We start from the raw sequence: 19,633 nt of genomic DNA, 5'->3' as shown, positions 1-19,633 counted from the left end.
CCTCAGGAAATCACAGCCCCATAAAAGAAGTTTCCTTTCGAGGGTTGCTGCCTGTCTCGCCAAGGGGAAGTATTTCAACAGGACACTGGTTCCGTGTCCCATGATGTCCTTTTAAGAAAGAGGTGGCTGTTGTCCGGGCAGTGGGAGTGGCCCTCCAGCACCAGGTCTGCCCGTCATCCCTGGGCCCCTTTGCAGAGAGAGGTGATGCGGGGAAGGGGGGGGAGGGAAGTCCCAGGGAGGAGCCAGCGTGATGCCCACGCAGCCCATCCTTTTGCCACCGGTGTCCTGCCCTCCGCCCCTGCTTTGTAAGCACCATTCACACCAGGTTCACTGAGAGAAGCTGTGACGAGCGGCTGCCTCCAGCAACGTGCGAGGAACCTTGTCATGAGGCTCTTATCTCCTCTCCCAAGTTGGGGCACAGACGTGATCTGCCTGGGATGTTGAGCCAGCACTTTTGTAAAATGTTTCTGTGCCGTTGTCAGCGGACTGATTTTCCTTGTTGTTACAAGTGAGGGGAACCGCGGGACAGCCTGGTGCTGGGAGGCAAGACGGGGCACCAGCCGCTTCCCACCAGAGCGGGTTCTCATCGTCACCGTGTCGAGACCCGTTCTCAGGGGTGATCAGCATCCAAGGTGCTGCCTGAGACAGAACTCCAGGCAGCTGCCGAGTGGGAGCTGCCGAGGGCTAGCCAGGCAGTCTCGCAGGTAGCCACATCCGAGACTCCTCAGCCCGTCTCAAGATGTGCTCTTGCCCTGCCCCAGGCCACCACCATTGCTTTTCCCTCGGGCGCCCCTCGTGGGACCTGCTGCAGCCCGAATATGTGTCGAGTGTCAAAGCAGCACTCTGGCGCGGACGGGGGACAGGCCATGGAGGCAGAGTGGAACCCGGGGGCGCCTGGCAAAGCCCCAGGCCCAGAGAGATCACATCCCTCAGAGACGTGGGCTGCGGGCTGGGGGTGGGGGGTGGGGGCAGGAGCCAGAAGGACCGGTGGGAAGGGAGATGGCCGGGTTCTCAGCTCCCCTCCCCCATAGCCCCGGACTCACAGGCCCATAAAAGCCTGTGGGGCCCCCGTCTGGAGAGGCTTTGATGAAAGCTGGGGTCAGGTGTCCAGCAAGGCTGCGAATGGGAAGCCCTTTGGAGTCCCCGCCCCTTCCTGCTTCTGGCAGTTTGGTTTTTCCTCCCCTAACCTAGCCCTGCCCCGAGAACGAGAAAGAGAACGCCTTTCACAGTTCAGGGTCTTGGGCCCAGGCTCTCCCTCCCCCCCCACCCCCACCACAGTTCTGCACTGGGGCTCAGCGCCGGCACCGGAGCCAGCCTGCGTAATCGCGGCTTCCCGTGTGTGTCGCCAGACATGCCAGCCGGCCCTGACCTTTCCAGCCAGGCAGCCCGGGCTTGCAGCCCAGTCCCCTCCTCGCCCTCCCGTGACGTGAGCCGCCTCATCAGCCCAGTCCGCTTAGGTGCAGTGGGTTTCCGGAAGGTTCTGTCTTTTTGAGCTGGCTGTCGGGACGGCCCCGTTTTTCAAATCTTCCCGGTTGGTTTCGAGAAACCAGCCTCGGCCCCCTCAACAAGAAGAGAAACCAAAAGAGCCCGTCTAGATCCTAAGCAGTGGGCCTCGATTTTTCCACCCCTCTGGTGGTTGTCGGCTGGGACCTGAGCCCTCATCAGCTGACCGGTGCGTGACTCGGGGCAAGTAGGACGCCTTCGCCTTCGACGTAGGTTGTTCCCGGTTCCCAAGGACCAAGGACCTCCTACCCCTGGCGTTTGCTCCAGTTCCCATCTGAGCGGAGGTGTGACTCAGCCTGGAGCCCAAGCCCTGCGGGGCCAGCCTTGACGGCCCTGGCCCCTGCTTGCCTGACTTGGGGCCAAGAGTCCATCTGGGGGACACGGATGCGGCCAGCAACCCGAAGCATCCGTCCCACAAGGCGGCAGCGGGCGGGGGGAAGGGGGGGCATCTCTCTTGCTTCCTGCGCCACCCCTGTCTGCACACACCCCCCCAACACCTTCTCGGTGGGGCCTCACCTGCTGCTTCAAGAGCAGCTCCGCGGGGAAGCCCTTCCCTGTGCCCGCTGCGTCCACGGGAGCATGATGACAAGTGTCCTCCCCACCCATCCATCTGGACCCTAGGGCCCCCGGCCTGTCCTGGTATCAGCAGTGTGTGTGTGTCTTCAGTGGCTCAGCGAGTGCCCTGGTGTCTTCCACTGTCCCTCTGAGGACACCCGGCCAGTAAGGGGTATAGGAGTGGGGCTGATGTCCGCTCACAGGACCTCTGGGAGAAGCTGCCCGCCTCAGTGGAGCAGGGGGCTGGCCTGGGGGCGGAGGAACTGGGGCCACCACCCCGTCCCGGTTGCTGGACACTCAGCATGAATGAGGCAAAGAGCCCTGGCCCGGTGGCCCTTACCTTCCACAGAGTGAGCAAGCAACAAACAAGCCGAATGCATCAGCGTGGAGAAAAAGAAAGCAAGAGTGGGAGAAAGGTGGTCAGGGCAGGCCAGAGGGTGACATTCAAGAAAAGGAGGAAGCCAAGGGAGCGAGCCATCGAGGGGAAGAGCATTTCAGACAAGGGGAAAGGCCCGTGCCAGTGCAAAGGCCCTGCACACAGTGGTGACAAGAACAAAGCGAGTGGGTAGGAAGTGGGGCAGGTGCAGGCCCTGAGCAAGATGGGAGGCACAGAGGGTTCTGGAACAGACCGAGACAAGAGCGGAAGCCAGGAGACTAGGAGGAGGTTGGTGCCGGGGGCTCAGCCCACAGTAGAGGTCGCAGAGGTGGTAAAAGAGGGGGCAGGGGTGCCGTGAGGGCCCAGACAGAAGGGTTCGTCTTTCCTTAGGAACGCCAGGATGCTGGGATTGAAGATTTCCAGAGTGGAAGGGGTGGCCTCACCGAGGGAGGCATGTTCAAATCCACTCCCGAAGGTCAAGAAGCCACTGTCCACGGGAGGAGAGGAGGGAACAGGTGGAGGGAACCGCAAGTGAAAAGCCCCCCCAAGCTCGTGTGGCTTGTCACGGCTGGGCAGAGATGAGGTCAGGATTTATCAGACCCCGGGCGCCTGGGTGGCTCGGCTGGTTAAACGCCCAACTCTTGATTTCAGCTCAGGTCATGATCTCTCATGGTTTTTGAGTTCGAGCCCCTCGTCAGGCTCTGTGCTGACAGTGCAGAGCCTGCTTGGGATTCTCTGTCCCTCCCTACCCGCCCCCACCCCCCACCCCCAGCTCATGTGCTTATGTGTGTGCTCTCTCTCTCTCTCTCTCTCTCAATTTTTTTTTTTTCTGAAAAAGCGTTAAAAAAAAAAAAAGGAGTCATCAGACCCAAGCCGTGATCCTAAAAACAATCCAGTGTGTGCCAGGTAGCTCCCACACTCAGGCACAGAGAGGGTGAGCCACCTGCCCCAGGTCACACAGCTCCAGAGGCTCCTCCAAGCTCCTCCTTCTGTTGTCTCCTGGAACTTGGAGTATCCGTTTACCTTCTCCTAGTTGAGCTGTGCCAGGTATGGAGTCAGGAGACAGGAGTCGTTTGGGGTGGGGGCAGGTGAGGTTGGCACCTGCTTTAAAACTTACTCCCCTGACTGTAGCCTCCACTGATGGACTGGGTTCGAGATACACCAAATGTTTGGCAACGGTTACCCCACTGCGCCTCCACTTCCTTGCTGGTCACAGGGGATCACAGTGGCCTCTGCCTCACAGGGGTTGTCGGGACGATTACAAGGGGAAGGAGGCTTGGTATACAGCAAGCGCTCCCTACAGGCTTGCATGCGGCTCAGAGGGGAGCTTCGCTCTCCACCGATCACCTGTCGAGGGTCGGAAACTCCTCCTGGGACCCTCTCCGTCTCTATAAGCCTTGGGCTCAGCCCGAGCAGCTCACTGGGGGGACCCTGGCGATGGTGCCACATGCTTGGCTTGGCCAGGCCACCGTCCTCCTCGCCCCGGGGGGCCAGCACTGATTGCCTGGCCCAGGCTGGTGAGTGGTCACCTGGAAGGCCCCCGGTCCTGCCCTAAGAGCCCCCTCCCAGTCTGGGTCCAGCCACCCAGCGGTGACTCACCCTTGTCCGTCCCGCCTCCACTGGAACCAGGCACCGAAATAGTCACCCTGCTCACCCTCGGGGAGTGGCCGTGGAAATATTTCAGGGCTGCATTCAGTGCCTAAAAATACTCAGTGCGTCCTCCTGCGTCTTCCCCTCCCTCATTCCCTTCTCTGTTCCTTCGAAAACCCTCCCTGTAGGCCCCCCCCCTCCAGGGCCTGTCCCTCCACACTGTGCCCCTCTGGCATGTTGAGTATCTCTGGCAAGCAGGCCTCGGGGATGTCCCTAAATGCCCAAGTGCGTGTGGATGATGGTGAGGTGGCCTCCCTCCCTCCCTCCCACTCTCCCTGTCGCCATGGAGAGCCTCGACATGGTTTCCTCAGAAGCTTCTGGAAAGGCTGTCTTTTCCACAAACCCCAGAAGACTCAGTTCCTGGAGAGGGAGCCTGGGGGCACAGCAGGGCTGTCCAGGGAGATCTTCATTACTCAGCAACTTTCCTTAAAAATTCAAAAAATGGTTCTTGCTGTTTGTGTTCATGAGACAGCTGGAAACAGGAGAGGGCTCCCCAGCTGGATGGAATCCATTGCCTCTCCTGCCCACTTGCTGCGGGACCCCACTAGCTTGGAGGTCCTTCTCCCTCCTCCCCCCCCACCCCGGAGAGTGCAGACTGACCCTCCAAAGGCAGGGGAATGTCCTCAACATCATCCCTATCCACCAAGCACTCTGACCTTTCCAGTGATTGGGGGGGGGGGGGGGGAGGAGGCAGGGGGACGGCAAATGGTTAGACTGCAGCTCAGACCCCAGAGTCCGATCCAGCTCCTAGGTTCCCCGGAGCCTCCAGCTAGATGGAACAGCAGGTGTGAAGGCTCAAGGGCAAGTGCATGCTGGGCATCTTGAAGTTGCAGTAAGCTGATCATTATTAACTGAAGTACACACTTTATTCAGATTTCCTTAGTTATCGCCCAATGTTCTTTTAAAAATTATTACTGATGTAAGATTCACTCACACAAAATTAACCAGTTTATTTTATATTTAATGCTTATTTATTTTTGAGAGAGCGAGACAGAGACAGAGACCAAGCGGGGGAGGGGCAAAGAGAGGGGGACATGGAATCCCAAGCAGGCTCCAGGCTGACAGCAATGAGCCTGATGTGGGGCTTGAACTCGCGAACCGCGAGATCATGACCTGAGCCCAAGTTGGATGCTCAACCGACGGAGCCACCCAGGCATCCTGAAATTAACCATCTTAAAGTGGACGATTCGGGGTGCCTGGCTGGCTCGGTTGGAGGAGCACGCGACTCATGATCTCGGGGTTGTAAGTTCATGGCCCGCACTGAGCATAAAAATCCCTTAAAAATAGAAGTAAGGGGGGCGCCTGGGTGGTGCAGTCGGTTAAGCGTCCGACTTCAGCCAGGTCACGATCTCGCGGTCCGTGAGTTCGAGCCCCGCGTCAGGCTCTGGGCTGATGGCTCGGAGCCTGGAGCCTGTTTCCGATTCTGTGTCTCCCTCTCTCTCTGCCCCTCCCCCGTTCATGCTCTGTCTCTCTCTGTCCCAAAAATAAATAAAAAACGTTGAAAAAAAAATTAAAAAAAATAGAAGTAAGGAAAAATAAAACATAAAATAAAATAAAATAAAATAAAATAAAATAAAATAAAGCGAACGATTCAGTGGCATTTAAAACGGTGTTGTGAAACCGTCACCTCTCTCTAGTTCCCGAACATTTTCATTACCCAAAAAAAGAAACCCTGTCCGGTTACCAGTCACCTCCCACTCCCTCTCCCCTAGACCCTGAACAACCACTAATCTGCTGTCTGGGTCTATGGATTTGCCTGCTCTGGACATTTCATATAAATGAAATCATACAACAGGTGGCCTTTGTGTCTGACTTCTTTCACTGAGCACGACGTTTTCAAAGTTCATCCACGATGTAACTGTGTCAGGGCTTCATTCCTTTTTATGGCTGAGTCGTATTCCATTGTACAGCCGGGTCATATATTATTTATCCTTCAGCAGCTCATGGACATTTGGACTATGTTTTAAAAAAATTTTAATGTTTATTTTTGAGAGAGAGAGAGACAGAGCGTGAGTGGGGGAGGGGCAGACAGAGAGGGAGACACAGAATCCGAAAACAGGCTCCAGGCTCTGAGCTGTCAGCACAGAGCCCGACGCAGGGCTCGAACTCACAGAGTGTGAGATCATGACCTGAGCTGAAGTAGGGAACTTAACCAACTGAGCCACCCAGGGCGCCGCCCCCCCCCCGACTATTTTTAAGGAAATGTTAGTTGAGCACTTACTCTGTGCCAGGCACAGTTCTAAGGACTTAATTCCTACTCCCCACCCCCTCTATAAAGTCTTACTTGTGAACACCATTCCCATCTGTCCATTTCACAGCGGGCAAAATGAAGGCAGAGATAGGCAGACAGGACACCAAAGGAACCAGACTCTCTCCTAAGTTTTTATACTCTGGAGATGGGCGTAGAGACAGATAATAAGGAAGCCAAGAAATAAACAAGATAAATGCCAGGTAAAGAACTTAAGGGTTTTCCAGGCAGGGAGAAAAACATGTGCAAAGGCCCTGAGGTGGGAATAAGCTGGTGTGTTGGAGGAAAAACACAGAGGCTCATGTGGCTGGAGTGAATAAATGAGGGGAAGAGAGGAAAGGGGATACGTGGTCTGGGGGTGGGGGCCTGGGGGTGGGATTGGGGAAGGGTCTGGGCTGTACTCTGGGATGGGGAGATAAAGTCTGAAACAGTGGTAGAGGAGACAGACTGGGAGTAGGAGGGACAGAAGGGGCCTCAACTTCCCAAGGCCTTGGCCCAAGAAGCCACAGAGGCCTCATCATCGTCACCTGCATCGCCCCAGCCCAGAGCCTTCTCTGATATCTTGAAGGCTGGAGCAGAGGATGACTGCCCTGTGCTGAGAACAATGTGGGCGCACAGTAGGGGCTCCATAAATATTGGGTGGATGGGTAAATAGAGGGATGGACAGATGAGTGGGTGGGTGGATGGATGGATAGATGGATGGATGGATGGATGGATGGACATATAAACAGATGGATGGGGAGATGAGTGTCCTGAAGGAGGAAGATGTGGTACCCAGGTTAGTGTGATAAAATAGCGTCTCCTACCTTCCAGCAGGTGATTGGGTAGGGGTGAGTGGAGAACTTCATCCAGCCATGCTGGGGTCTCACCCACCCTTCTTCAGCTTCAAAAGAGGTCCCCCAGAGTGGAGGCTGGAGGGTGGGGGTTGGGCAGGGTGCCATGAGCACAGGGGCGGGCTGGCGGGTACTAGATGCTGCTACCTGCCTCTGCCTCTGAGTCAGCGTCGCCATGGCAACGTGGGCCCTGCCGGATGCTCCTCCTGGCACATCCCCCATCACTGCAGCCACCGTCATGCCTCCTTGAAGGGGGCAGGCGCAGAGGGGGCAGCTATTTTTATGCAGGCTCAAGGACCACACTGTTCACCTTCCCCTGTTTCCCTTAACCCAGTCTCCTGAGCCTCCTCCTTTCTTGCAGGGCTTGTAGCCAAAGGGTGAGAGGGCTGAGTGCGGTTGGAGAGCCAGCCCCGGCCGAGGAAGGGTCTCTTTGCTCTGCCTGGGAGGGGGTCAGGGAATGTCTCCTGAGGCGGGTACTGCAGGTGAAGGAACATTATGGGCCCGTGTTGGGAGGCTGGACCATAGGAGGGGCAGAGCTAGGTGGTAACAGGAAGACAAGCCAGAGCAGGGAGCCACAGAGGGTGAGAGGAGGCCAGGGTGGCACCTGCAGAGGACAGAAGACAGGTCCCTGTGGCTCTGGGCAGCGCCTATTCCCCCGAGACTCCTCTGCATCCTCTGAAACATGGGCACTGGTGGGGAGACTGAGGCAGGGAGGGTTGTCACAGGCTCCTCCTGGGCTGGCAAAAACTCCAACGACCCCCCCCCCCAGCTGCTGGTGACCTGGGTGTCCCTGTAATCCCCCTACCCTGTCTCCCCTCTCCTCACCCTACTCTAGGCCTTCTTCTAGACTCTCCTCCATCACATCATGCATTCCTACCTCAGGACCTTTGCCTGTGCTCTTTCAGCTTTCAGGAGTCCGGCCTTCCCGGGTCCCCCCCTTTCCCCTGTGCCCCTTTGGTCCACAGATGTCACTGATCCTCTGCACATCCCCTGAGATCTCTTCATAGCTCCTGTCACTGCTTGACGTATTACCCATTTTTTCAGTTGCTCGCACCCCAAGAATGTTGGGCCCCTCTCAAATCTCTCGTTTACCCAACTCCACAGTGGCAGTAGTCAGCGTGCGGAGGGACAGGGGTCCCAGGCAGTGGAATGGCTGTGTCTGGGTCCTGTCTACCTGACCCAGAGCTCTAAGGACAGGGTGGGAACGTGAGGTGACCTACAGCTCCCTGGCCAGGGTTGACCCTCAGTTCAGGCAACAAGGCCCTGTCAGAGGTCAGCGAATAGTGGGCAAGCCAGCCCACGGCCAGGAGCCAGTGACGGGGGGCTTGGCCTGTGGGCCTCCAGCTCCTGAGGTGGCCTAGGAGTCCCCTATCACCACACATACTGATGGTTCTCAGGGCCACTGCGTTCCCCCTCCAGTCCCAACCGTGCCAGCCTGGGATAGTTACTTTGTTTTCCTTGTAGATATTTAGAGGGCCACCTTTCCTTCCTCACTAGTTAGTTCTAGTCCCCAGCCAAGGACGGAGAATCCCATAGAAAATACTTGTTTCTCTCTTCCTCTTCCTGCTGTCTCTAGCCTTCTCCAGCTGGTGTCTCTTCTTAACTCATTTGTCTCACTCTCTCTGGGTCTCTGGCTGTTTCTGTCTGGCTCCAACAGACTTTTCCTCCCTCCCTCCCGGCTCTCTCTCCTTCCATCTCCTTCTGCCTTTCTCCCCCTATCTCCCTTTTCTCTCGGCTATTTCTAGGCCCTGGCCCTCCTATCTGGAGGCCCTGATTCATAATCGCCTCTTGCCTAGGGCTTCGGGGCTGGCCCTTTAGCCTCGATTTACCTGTCCGTCAAATGGGCTTGTCCTGGGGCCTTAAGCCAGGAGCGGAGGGGGGCTGAGCAGCGCTCCCGCTTCCCCTCCTCAGCCAAGGGAAGCCCTCCTGGGCCCGGCGGGAAGGGGTTAACAGCGAGCCGCCCCCTCCCCCCAGTTCTGCATTTAATTAGCGGCCCGGCGGGGCTCGGAGCGGAGCGGGGCCTGTGGGGGGAGGGAAGGGAGATGGGAGGAGAGGGGAGAGGGTTAGAAACCGAGGGAGTGGGACGAGAGTGGGCGGAGGTATAGAGGACAAAAGGGGGACCGGGAGCCAGCCGTGGATTCGAATTCGGTCTCGCCGGTGTCCCCCCACTTGTATCTCTCGCCTCTAGATTGTCTCCCCCGCCCTTCCCGAAGGCAGGAGCTGTGAGCCCGCGGTTAAATGTCAGCTTTCCTCCTTTGTCCGGTTGGGGAAACTGAGGCCCACGTATCTGCGGTGACGCTTAATTGGGCGGTTTCGTAGGGACCTGTCTACCTGCCGGAAAGCAAAACAACACACAAAAGCCCAGTTCGTCGCGGCCGAGTGACCCTGGGGGCTGTCGCGGTGCGGGCCAGCGCGAGCGAACGACTGGGAGAGGGTGACGGTGTGGGACACAGGAAGGGCTGGGGCTGAGAGACGGGGCCCTGGAGCCCTGGGGCCCAGCTTCAGTCTCAGCTGGGCCACGCGCCTCGCCGGGCCTCAGTTTCCCCCTCCGGTCCCCAACGTCGGGACAGCTGGAAGGCGAACCCTGCCTACCACCACACCCACGACTTCCAGCTCTGCGTGGGGCGCGGGCGCCGGGCCCGAGTCTACGCGGCTCCGCCTCGCCTTGACGTCGGCGCTGACGCCACCCGCCCCCCTCGCCACTGGGTCCGGCCGCGGCGCGGGGTGAACTGTGCGGCGTCGGCTGGCCGCGCGGAGGCCCTCCAGATCCCTCCTCCACCCCCGCCAGAGGAGGGGCCGGGCTGGGGGGACCGACGAGGGGCAGGTCCTGGGCAGGCCCAGCCGCCCGGCGAGGCGGGAGGTCCCCACCAGCCTCCAGGCCTTTGCGCCCTTCCCTCCGCCTGGAATGCGCCTCCCGCCCGGGTCCAAGTCCGTGTTTACGGCGACATCTCTCCCTCCGGCCCGGCCCTGACCCCTCCGGGCCTGGGAGTGTCCTTGTCCGGCTCGGTCTCCCCGGGCCTGGGGCGGGGCCTCTCACCCAGCAATCCATTGTTCCAAGGTTGAGTTTCTTCCCCCCATTTTTCAGATGAGAACCGTTCAAACCCAGAGAGCTCAGGTCACCCAGCGAGGGGCCGCCCCGCGCTGGCCGAGCCCCAGCTCTTGCGGCTCCCCGCCCCCACCCCTGTGGGCACCCCCCCCCCCAATCCATCCTCGCAGCGGGGGAGGGGACCCTGACCTGCAGTCCCCGCCCTGCCTCAGGGGAAGTGAGAATGGGGGGCCCTCCCCCGCACCCTCACCACTTCCTCCAGAGGAGAGGCGGTGGCGAAGGAAAGGGGGAGGCGGGCAGGCGAGGGAGTTTACGGTGGCGGTCTCAGGTTCCGATTGGGGGGGGGGTTGTGCCCCCCACCCTCGGGAGACGCAGGGCTGGCGTTTGTGTGTCTCGCGTGTCGGGGCGCCCCCCAATCCTGCTCCTTCCTTGGGGCCCCTTCCTAAGCGACTGGGACTGCCTGCTCCTCCCCACTCCGGCGGCCCCGCCCCCACCACTTCCTCGCTCTCTCCCTTCGTCTCGCCTGGCCCCCATTCAATGTACTCCTCCGCTGGGGCCCCGCTCCTTTACTGGGAGACGATCAGGTGCCGGCCCTCGAGGCCCCGCAGGCTTGAGGTCCAGTTCCAGCTTTCCTCTGCCCCAGCCAGGCCCCCTGAGCTCCAGCCCCTCTGCCTGCAGCTCGCGGTGAACGAGGCCACCTGTATTCCAATCTGCCCTCCAACATGTGGAGCCATGGTTTGCTCCGAGCCTCAGTTTATCCATCTGAAAAATGTGGACAGGTGGCCCTCCTTGCAGTGCTGGTGGGAAGGTATCACGGAAAAACGTGGGGAGTGGGTATCCCATCTTGGCAGCATGGGTGCATCGGGTCATTCGTTAATTCATTCATCCATTCATTACTTCACCAAACCATCCGTTACATCATCCACTCACTCACTCATTTACTTATTCGCACTCATTCATTGATTCACACACTGCTTCCCTCCCCAGTCCCTGGGCAGCCTGGGAAGGGGCCCATAACTCAGCACAGAAGGACGTCAGGGGCCACAGGACTGTGGGTGGGGACAGCCCCAAAGTCTTTAGGCGGAAGCTTCCACTTAACTGAACCAACCTGAAGTCTCCCCAGAGAGGCCCCAGTGGGGTCCCACCCCCAAAGGGCTGCTACCTGCCATCACCTTCACTTGTACCTGGAAACGGGTCAGTAACTCGCAGGCACTGGAAGGCTGCTGGTGGATGCAGGCAACCCCCACACGTAGTAGGTGCTCACTGCCAAGGCTTAGCACATCACTGACCATCTACTGTGTGCTGGGCCGCTAGGGGACAAAACTACCCTTGTGGCCCCTCCTGTACTCTTCTTGGCTTGGCTTGGGGATTCTCTGCCTTTAGTGCTTTCTGGATATTTGGACATTCCCACTCTGGGCCTGGCCCAGAGTGTCCTTGAGGAGGGAATGCCTGGGTTTTGCTCTCATTTCATCGTTTTTCACTTTCCTTCTATTTATGGAAGAGAAACTGGTTTCCATTCTTGGTGGTGACATGAAGTTTCCCTTTTGAAATATATTTACCCAAGTAAAAACAGAAAAAGGGGTCGACCTGAAGGAGAAAGAGTGACATCAGCCTAAAGCATACTTCTTCATTATGGTGGTTCTGTCCTGTCTTCTATTCGAGGATCAGCTTAGGAGGTGATGAGGGATGATGGAAAACCCTTCCCCAGCACACAGAGCCCGGACACACAGTAGGTGCTCAAGAGTGGGTGGTGGAAGGGGTGATTGATGGTGCTTGAGGCTGGCCAAAAGAAAAACAAAATCAAAATAAATCAGCTTCTGAAGTTGCTTTAGTGAAGTCCGACTCACCACCCTCTGACCCCCAAACCTTCTGGTTTCTTAAAGTCTGCCTGTGAAAGGGCCTAACCTGGGCCTGGGTATACAGCAGAGTTCCCTGGATGAGCGCACGAATCTGGTAGGGAAGGTGTTGTGAGGCGTGGTTTTCTCCTTGAGCCGGCGCCCTTCGGGGCTCACCCAGGACAATCAATGAACACTGGACTTAGACTGAGCCGCTCTTCCCGGCCTGCCTACGAGAGGCTGGGGACACTGCAGCCTCGGTGGAGTCAACTGGGCCACGGGTCGTAAAGCAGGCTCTATCAGTCTGGTTCCACCAGTGCTGAAAAGGCGCTGAGGACGCGTCGGTTTCCTCGTCTGTAAAATGGTCTTGTGAGACTGGAAAGCGCCAGTGCCGGCCCAGAGGACAGGGTGTGGATCCCCTCCCTGCGGCTGGCCAAGCACCTGCACAGGACGGGGGAGGTGACTGTGGTTCCTGCCCCTGGCGAGGGCGGAAGCCAGGCTGGAAGGGAGGGGAGGGGCCGCCGCCTCGGCCGGTAACCTGATCCTCAGGAATGCGCCGGGGCCGACGCGCCCCCGGCCCAAGGCCGGCGCCCCTCCCCCGGCCCCCTAGCGGGGTTCCGTCACCCGGGGACTGTGATCGCAAGCCCCGCCCCCACCAGCCGGTGGGTCCTAAGTGTCGGAGGACGTTCCCCATAAACTCTACCCAGCCCCGCGGTGTCCCGAGCGCCGCGGGACATTCCCCGCGTACCTCCCCATGGAGAGGTCCCCTCCGCCTCACCCCTTTCTGCTTCCTGATTAACTCCTTTCTCTTTCTTTGGGGCTTTCCGTTTCATCAAGTAGATTTTAGTTCTCTGGGTCTTCAAATAAAGACTAAACATTAAACCGAGTTGCAGGTCGCTTTAAACAAGAAGGGTAAACTCTTCGCTCTCGAGAAAGAGGCGCCAGAGCGGCAGAGATTAGAGCCGTGGCTGGGAGACGGGTGGGGGTTAGTTTCAGCTTCCGTTCCAAACGGGGATGGGTGGGTGGGGGTAGGGGTTGGGGATTCTTTCGACCGGGTGGGTCCCGCACCCTCCCTGGACGCTGATCTGGGAAGTGAGATAATGTCCTGAGACTCCTGGAGGGGCTGGGAGAGGAAGGGCGAAAATGCAGAGTCCAGGCTGAGCCCTGTTACCGACTTCTCCCTCAGTCCCATCTTCTACAGCCACTTCCACTACTCTTGGGACAAATACCACCGGTTCTGTAGAAGTCCTGCACCCTTGCTTTCCTTCTCTCCCTCTGGCTTCCCCTGGCTCACCCAATCCAGCGCCACCTGCCTCTCTCCATCAATGTGGCCAGCTGGTTTCTGCCCTAGGGCGTTTGCTTTTGCTGTTCCCACAGTCTGGGATGTTGGGCCTTCAAATTAGCTCAAGATTTGCTCCAGCTTCTCCTTCGTTCACCATCACCTCCCAGATCACCCAACTCTAAAACATACCCCCGTCCATGGAGGGGGCACCCTTCAGCCTCCTTGAAGCAGTGTTTGACAGGTTCCTCTTTCAGACCAGGTGCGGGGTGAGGGTGTTTGTGTCATTCGTGTGTGTCCCCATCGCTTGGCTCACAGTAGGTGCTCAGCCAGCATCTGTCGAATGAATGAGAGAATAGGAATTACCTCTAGTTCACTGCATATGGCTGGTTGATGGATTCAGGCCTCCTATTGAACTGCCTGATGAGTGGGGATAGGATTGGTCCCAATGGAAGAGCGGTATTAGGGTGTCCCAGAGGGCTTTCTGGCTAGGAGAAAGGAGAAGGTAGGAAAAGGTGTTGGGTCAGAGGGAACAGCAGGTGCACAGCAGAGGAGACTGAAGGAGCCAGTTTTTCAACTCCTTGAAAAGTGGGGCTGGCAGAGTCTGCCCAGGGCAGCTCCCCATACTTAGAGGCCAAGACAGGTCCTGCCTGCCCAGCTTACAGGACTCTCCCCTGCCCCATCTGGGGCAGACAGAGCCCAATACAGATGGTGGACGGGCTCAGCCAGACGGTGGGGGGTGGGGGGTGGCTTAGGGGACTCCTTGAGGGTGTGGATAGGGAAGACTTCTTGGAGGAGGAGACAGTGGGTTTTGAAGCAAGAGTAGCAATTTGCCTGTTGGATAGAAGGGCACTTCTGGCTGAAGGAACTCCAGACCAAACAACCATACACAGTTAAGGCTAGCCTTATAATAATAACATAAAACAATTATAGAAAGCACTTATGAGCTCTATTCCTTTAAATCCAACAAAAACCACAATATTTTTTGAGGCACCTGGTTGGCTCAGTCAGTAGAGCATGTGGACTCTTGATCTCAGGGTCGTGAGTTCTAGCCCCATGATGGGGGTAGAGTTTACTGAATAAAAAAAAAAAAAAAAAGAAAAGAAAAAAGAAAAGAAACAAAAATCACAATACTCCACGAGGGAGGTGAGATTATTCACTCCATTTTCATGAGGAGGAAACTGAGACTCAGAGAGGTGAATTGCCTTGGGTTCCCTGTGCCTCCATTTCCCAAGGCCTGTTTGCTGGTCAGTTTTTCAGCTCCGGTAGGTTCTGCCCATATTTCGCCAGACCATTCACCCACTTATTAAGGTCAAGGCCCAAGGTCAGGGTGGAGGCTATCTAGGCCACCCACTCATGTCCTGCCTTGGAGAGAAGCATGGCCCCATCTCCTCCAATCTAGCCCCATTGCACAGGCCCAGAGCAGGGTCCCAGGGCAAGGCTAGCAACAGGCTGGGGACAGGAACCCCTCTCATCAGGGGTCCCTTTGCCCAGGCTGGGACCTGAGAGGACAGGTCTAGAGGGCACAGAGACCTACGTGCCTAGAAACACACAAATGGACACATACGTATACACAAGTATACATATATGTGTATACATACAGGCACACAGATCTATGTGCATGAACCCACACTGGCACACAGACACCTGCCCTTGTGTGTGAACAACACCTGAGTACACTGACCCATACATGAACACAACACAGGCACAAACAGACATTTGTGTGGATATAGACACACTCACACCCCTGGGCCATTGCCCACCAGGGCAGGCCTCCTGCTCCTGGTGACAGTTTCCTTCATGGCCTTCTTGCTCCAGAGCCCAATCAGGGGCAGGGCCGGATGAGGTAGGGAGGTAGAAGACGAGGGTTGGGGACTGGGAATGTTCATGCCCACAGGTGAGTCAGACAAACTGAGGCCAGAGACTGCCACAGCAACTAGGCCAGGCAGCATTCTCCTTCAACACTGAGCCAGGTGCTGTATTGGATGTTGGTGACCAGCAGGTTCGGGATAGATAAAGGTCCTTGCCCTCCGGAAATTTATGGTCCATCCAGTCATTCTGAATGCTTCCAAGGATATAATGGAAATACAGTGAGTGGGAGTGGCCTCTCTGAGGACATTAGGATTTGCAGTGGGGAAGGGAGCACGGGGCAAAGGGCATAGTACATGCAAAGGCCCTGAGGCAGCGAAGAGGAGCTGAGAGGCCAAGGCTCAGAGAAGGTGAAAGTGTAAGGTCAGAGGGAGTCCGTGGAAGAAGGGTCCTTGGAGCCTTCACAGTCTACCTGAGGGGTTGTGTGCAGGAGCTGTCAGCCAGACCTAGATGTCCCAACAATCCCTAGGGAGTGTTGGAGAGGTTGCCCTCTCCCCACACCCTCATATCCCATCCCCAGCCAGTCTTTCAGGAGGCCCGTCGAGCACTGACAATAACAAAATAATAATAACAGGTAACAATGACCAGATGGGCTCCCTGCCTTAACATTCCGGAAGGGAGAGCCGCTGAGGAAACGGGGCGAGGGAGGAGGGGCTATAGTCCATCACCCTCACCTGGGGACCCACAGCAGGCCCTGGCAGATGCAGGGTAAAATTGTAGGCGGCTGCCCAGGAGCAGGAGGCCCAGGAGGCCCGGGTTCTACCAGGTGAATAAGAGGTCAGGCCTGGTCACAATTTAGTAAGCCCCAGTTTCTCAGTCTGTAAAGTCAGGAAGTTGGACTCCGTACGTTTAGACTCCTCAGTGAAAAGTATCAGGATCAAAGCGCTTTCAGCAGCTTCCAACAGTTCTCCTCTCCCTTCCCTCGTCTTTCTGGGGCAAACACATCACTGGAGATTTGGGTGGGGGTGAAACTGGCAGATCTGGCCAACATGCCCAGGAAGCCACCGGGAACAGTTCCCTAAGGCCCTCTGCCCCCAGCCCGTACAGAGCCAGAAGAGTGGAGCGGTAAGGCAGGCACTTGTAGGCGTAGTGGAGCGGAGGGCGCCAGGGAGTTATTTATCATCCGGGCCCCATCCCCCACCGGTCCCCGGAGGCCGGCACCGCCCCCGCTCCCGCCCCCGCCCCCTCCCCCTCCCCGCCGGGGCCCCACGCGCGGATGCGGGGCGGGGCCTTGGGGCGGGCAGGCGGCTGGTGGCCGGGCTCATCACGCCACCCGGGACGTGCCTTGGCGGGAGGCAGCGCTGGGGGCATTGGTTGTACACTGCGCTCCCGGGGCGGGGTAACCGGGTCCGGGCTCGGGGTCCGCCCCCATGACGTCAACCCACAAGGCAGCGCGCTGTTGTGCGGTTTACCGCGCGTCACCGGGGCAACGGCAGCTAGGGGGGCGTCAATGACTTGGCCCCACCCCACCATGCAAATGAGCGACGTCACCCACGCCCAATGGCGAGCGGGGGCAGTGAGCTCATCGCGCTGGGCCGAGGCTATAAGAGGGCGCGCGAAGTGCGCGGCGTAGGAGCCGCCGCCAGCGGAGGGCCGGGCGCAGCGGCCTCGGCCGGGGCGGGCGTAGGGCCGAGCGGACGGGGGGGCGCAGGCCCCCCGGGCGGCCGCGGCCACTCCCCCCCCCCCGGGCCGGCGCGGCGGGGGAGGCGGAGGATGGAAACACCCTTCTACGGCGATGAGGCGCTGAGCGGCCTGGGCGGCGGCGTCAGTAGCAGTGGTGGCGGTGGTAGCTTCGCGTCCCCGGGTCGCCTGTTCCCCGGGGCGCCCCCGACGGCGGCGACTGGCAGCATGATGAAGAAAGACGCGCTGACGCTGAGCCTGAGCGAGCAGGTGGCGGCGGCGCTCAAGCCTGCCGCCGCGCCGCCCCCGGCCCCCCTGCGCACCGACGGCGCCCCAGGCGCGGCGCCCCCCGACGGCCTGCTTGCCTCGCCCGACCTGGGGCTGCTCAAGCTCGCCTCGCCGGAGCTCGAGCGCCTAATCATCCAGTCCAACGGGCTGGTCACCACCACACCGACGAGCACTCAGTTCCTCTATCCCAAGGTGGCGGCCAGCGAGGAGCAGGAGTTTGCTGAGGGCTTCGTCAAGGCCCTGGAGGACTTGCACAAGCAGAACCAGCTGGGCGCGGGCGCGGCCTCCGCTGCCGCGGCCGCGGGAGGACCCTCGGGCACGGCTGCGGGCGCCGCGCCTCCTGGCGAACTGGCCCCGGCGGCAGCCACGCCCGAGGCGCCCGTCTACGCGAACCTGAGCAGCTATGCGGGCGGCACCGGAGGTTCAGGGGGTGCTGCGACAGTCGCCTTCGCCGCCGAGCCTGTGCCCTTCCCTCCGCCGCCGCCCCCAGGCGCGCTGGGGCCGCCCCGCCTGACGGCGCTCAAGGATGAGCCGCAGACGGTGCCCGACGTGCCAAGCTTCGGCGAGAGCCCGCCGTTGTCGCCCATCGACATGGACACGCAGGAGCGCATTAAGGCGGAGCGCAAGCGGCTGCGCAACCGCATCGCTGCCTCTAAGTGCCGCAAGCGCAAGCTGGAGCGCATCTCGCGCCTCGAGGAGAAAGTCAAGACGCTCAAGAGCCAGAACACGGAGCTGGCGTCCACGGCGAGCCTGCTGCGCGAGCAGGTGGCGCAGCTCAAGCAGAAGGTCCTCAGCCACGTCAACAGCGGCTGCCAGCTGCTGCCCCAGCACCAGGTGTCCGCGTACTGAGCCCGCGCGCGGGGCGCATGCGCGGCCCCCCTCCCCGGGAGGCGGGCTTGCGTGGGGGGGGGGGCGTGGGCGCCCCGGACTCGGAGAGGGCGCGGCCCCGGGGACACCCCCCCACCCCGAGGGTGCCAGGATTCCGAGAGGGCGCGGTCCCTGAGGACCCCCCGAGGGTGCCCAGGACTCGGAGAGGGCGCCTCAGACTCGACAAGCTGGACCCCCTACTCCCGGGGGGCAAGCGCATGACCCCCCCCGCCCTCGCGCTGCCTCTGTTCCCCGAGCGCGGCCACCCAGTGTTGCACAAACCCGCGCGCCCCGGCCGCCCCGTTGTACACGCCGCTGCCGAAGGGGGCTCCGAGGGGGCGCAGCCTCAAGCCCTGCCTTTCCTTTTACTTTTTTTTTTTTTTTTTTTTTGCCTTTGGAAGAGAGAAGAACAGAGTGTTCGATTCTGCCCTATTTATGTTTCTACTCGGGAACAAACGTTGGTTGTGTGTGTGTGTTTTTTCTTGTGTTGGTTTTTTAAAGAAATGGGAAGAAGAAAAAAAAAAAAACTCCCTTCCCTTTCCTCGCTCTTGCTCCCCCCCCCCCCTTCCGTCTTTCCGACACCCCTCCTCCCGCCCTTTTTGTTCTGTTGTTTTGTTTTGCTACGAGTCCACATTCCGGTTTGTAATCCTTGGTTCGCCCGGTTTTCTGTTTTCAGTAAAGTCTCGTTACGCCAGCTCGGCTCTCTGCCTCCTTCTTCCCCCGCCGGGGCCTGTCGGGCTGGGCTGGGCCTGGCCCGCACGCTCCCCTTCCCCCTCCTTGCCTCCTTCCCCTCCTCCCTCCGCCCCTACTTCGGAGGAGAGCCGGCGTCCGGGAGGGGCCTTGCACATCTGGCGCGCAGCGAGCGCCATCTAGGCGCGCCTAGGCTCGGGGCCGACTCATGTCCAGGTTAGGTGGGGGACATTGGGACCTCCAACAAGCTTTTGGAACTAATGGGCCCACGGTTGTCTCCTTTGGGGAAGAGACACCAAGATGGAAAGAGGACGGCCCAGTACCGGCAGGCAGGAAAAGGCCGAAACTTGAACCTCTGGGCCTCTGTTAACCGTGTCTGTAAAATGGGCAGAACAGTTGTAACATTGTCCCACAAAGTTGGAGGATGAACACTTTGTTCACAGAGTGGTGCTTGGCTACAGGTGGTGCTCAGTGTAACCTCTTACCGTTGTCCCGTGGATGGGGATGCTATCTCAGGACCAGAAGAAGAGTGGCCCAGGTGGGGTCTGACGGGCAGTCTGCCTCCAGGACTGGAGTTAGAGCTACATTCTGTGCCATCGTCCTTTAAGGGCATTGACTTGGAGTCAGGATTTTCCAAGTACTCCCTGAAGACCTCTCCCTTCCCAACATCCTACTCTCCCATTTTGAGGAAACTACTGCTAAGAGAGATTGAGTAACTTGAGGTCACACAGCCTGAAATTTTCGGGAGACTGCAAGGGACATGCGGACCTCACCTCCAGAGCCTCGACTGCCAGGCCGCCTTCTTCCCCTGCCTGCTCTGGCCCTTGCTGTTGTGTGGGCAAAAGACCCTGGGTTTGGGGCTTCTGCTTCACTTGGGGCCTGGAGGGACCTAGGCACAGGGCAAGTCAAGCTGGTGGTCATGTGTTGAGCGCCAGCTGTATACCCAGCCCTGCTAAGGAAGGCAGATGAATTGT

At 58.9% G+C, this 19,633-nt stretch overlaps 1 protein-coding gene and 1 long non-coding RNA gene across 7 annotated transcripts; one reads left to right on the top strand and one right to left on the bottom strand.

Moving 5' to 3' along the window:
- Positions 1–11,518: 11,518 nt before the first annotated feature.
- LOC102958659 lies at positions 11,519–16,332 on the bottom strand. Of its 6 annotated transcripts, none has more exons than XR_006214731.1 (4): positions 15,869–16,332; positions 13,518–13,661; positions 12,117–12,487; positions 11,519–11,990 (listed from the first exon to the last, which is right to left on the bottom strand). It is a non-coding gene; the product is annotated as an uncharacterized LOC102958659 (long non-coding RNA). The 6 variants fall into 6 exon arrangements; XR_445851.2 differs by lacking the exon at positions 11,519–11,990 and adding an exon at positions 12,825–13,014 and having other exon boundaries at positions 12,022–12,487; XR_006214730.1 differs by lacking the exon at positions 11,519–11,990 and adding an exon at positions 12,825–12,972 and having other exon boundaries at positions 12,022–12,487.
- A 450-nt stretch (positions 16,333–16,782) lies between these two features.
- JUND (JunD proto-oncogene, AP-1 transcription factor subunit) lies at positions 16,783–18,663 on the top strand. The gene has a single exon (XM_042978601.1). It carries the CDS (start codon positions 16,908–16,910, stop codon positions 17,949–17,951), a length of 1,044 nt encoding a protein of 347 aa, XP_042834535.1. The 5' UTR covers positions 16,783–16,907; the 3' UTR covers positions 17,952–18,663.
- Positions 18,664–19,633: the final 970 nt, after the last annotated feature.

The sequence above is a fragment of the Panthera tigris genome, chromosome A2 (genome assembly GCF_018350195.1).
Source record: "Panthera tigris isolate Pti1 chromosome A2, P.tigris_Pti1_mat1.1, whole genome shotgun sequence".
NCBI lineage: Eukaryota > Metazoa > Chordata > Mammalia > Carnivora > Felidae > Panthera > Panthera tigris.
This window is presented reverse-complemented; position numbering and strand designations above follow the sequence as displayed.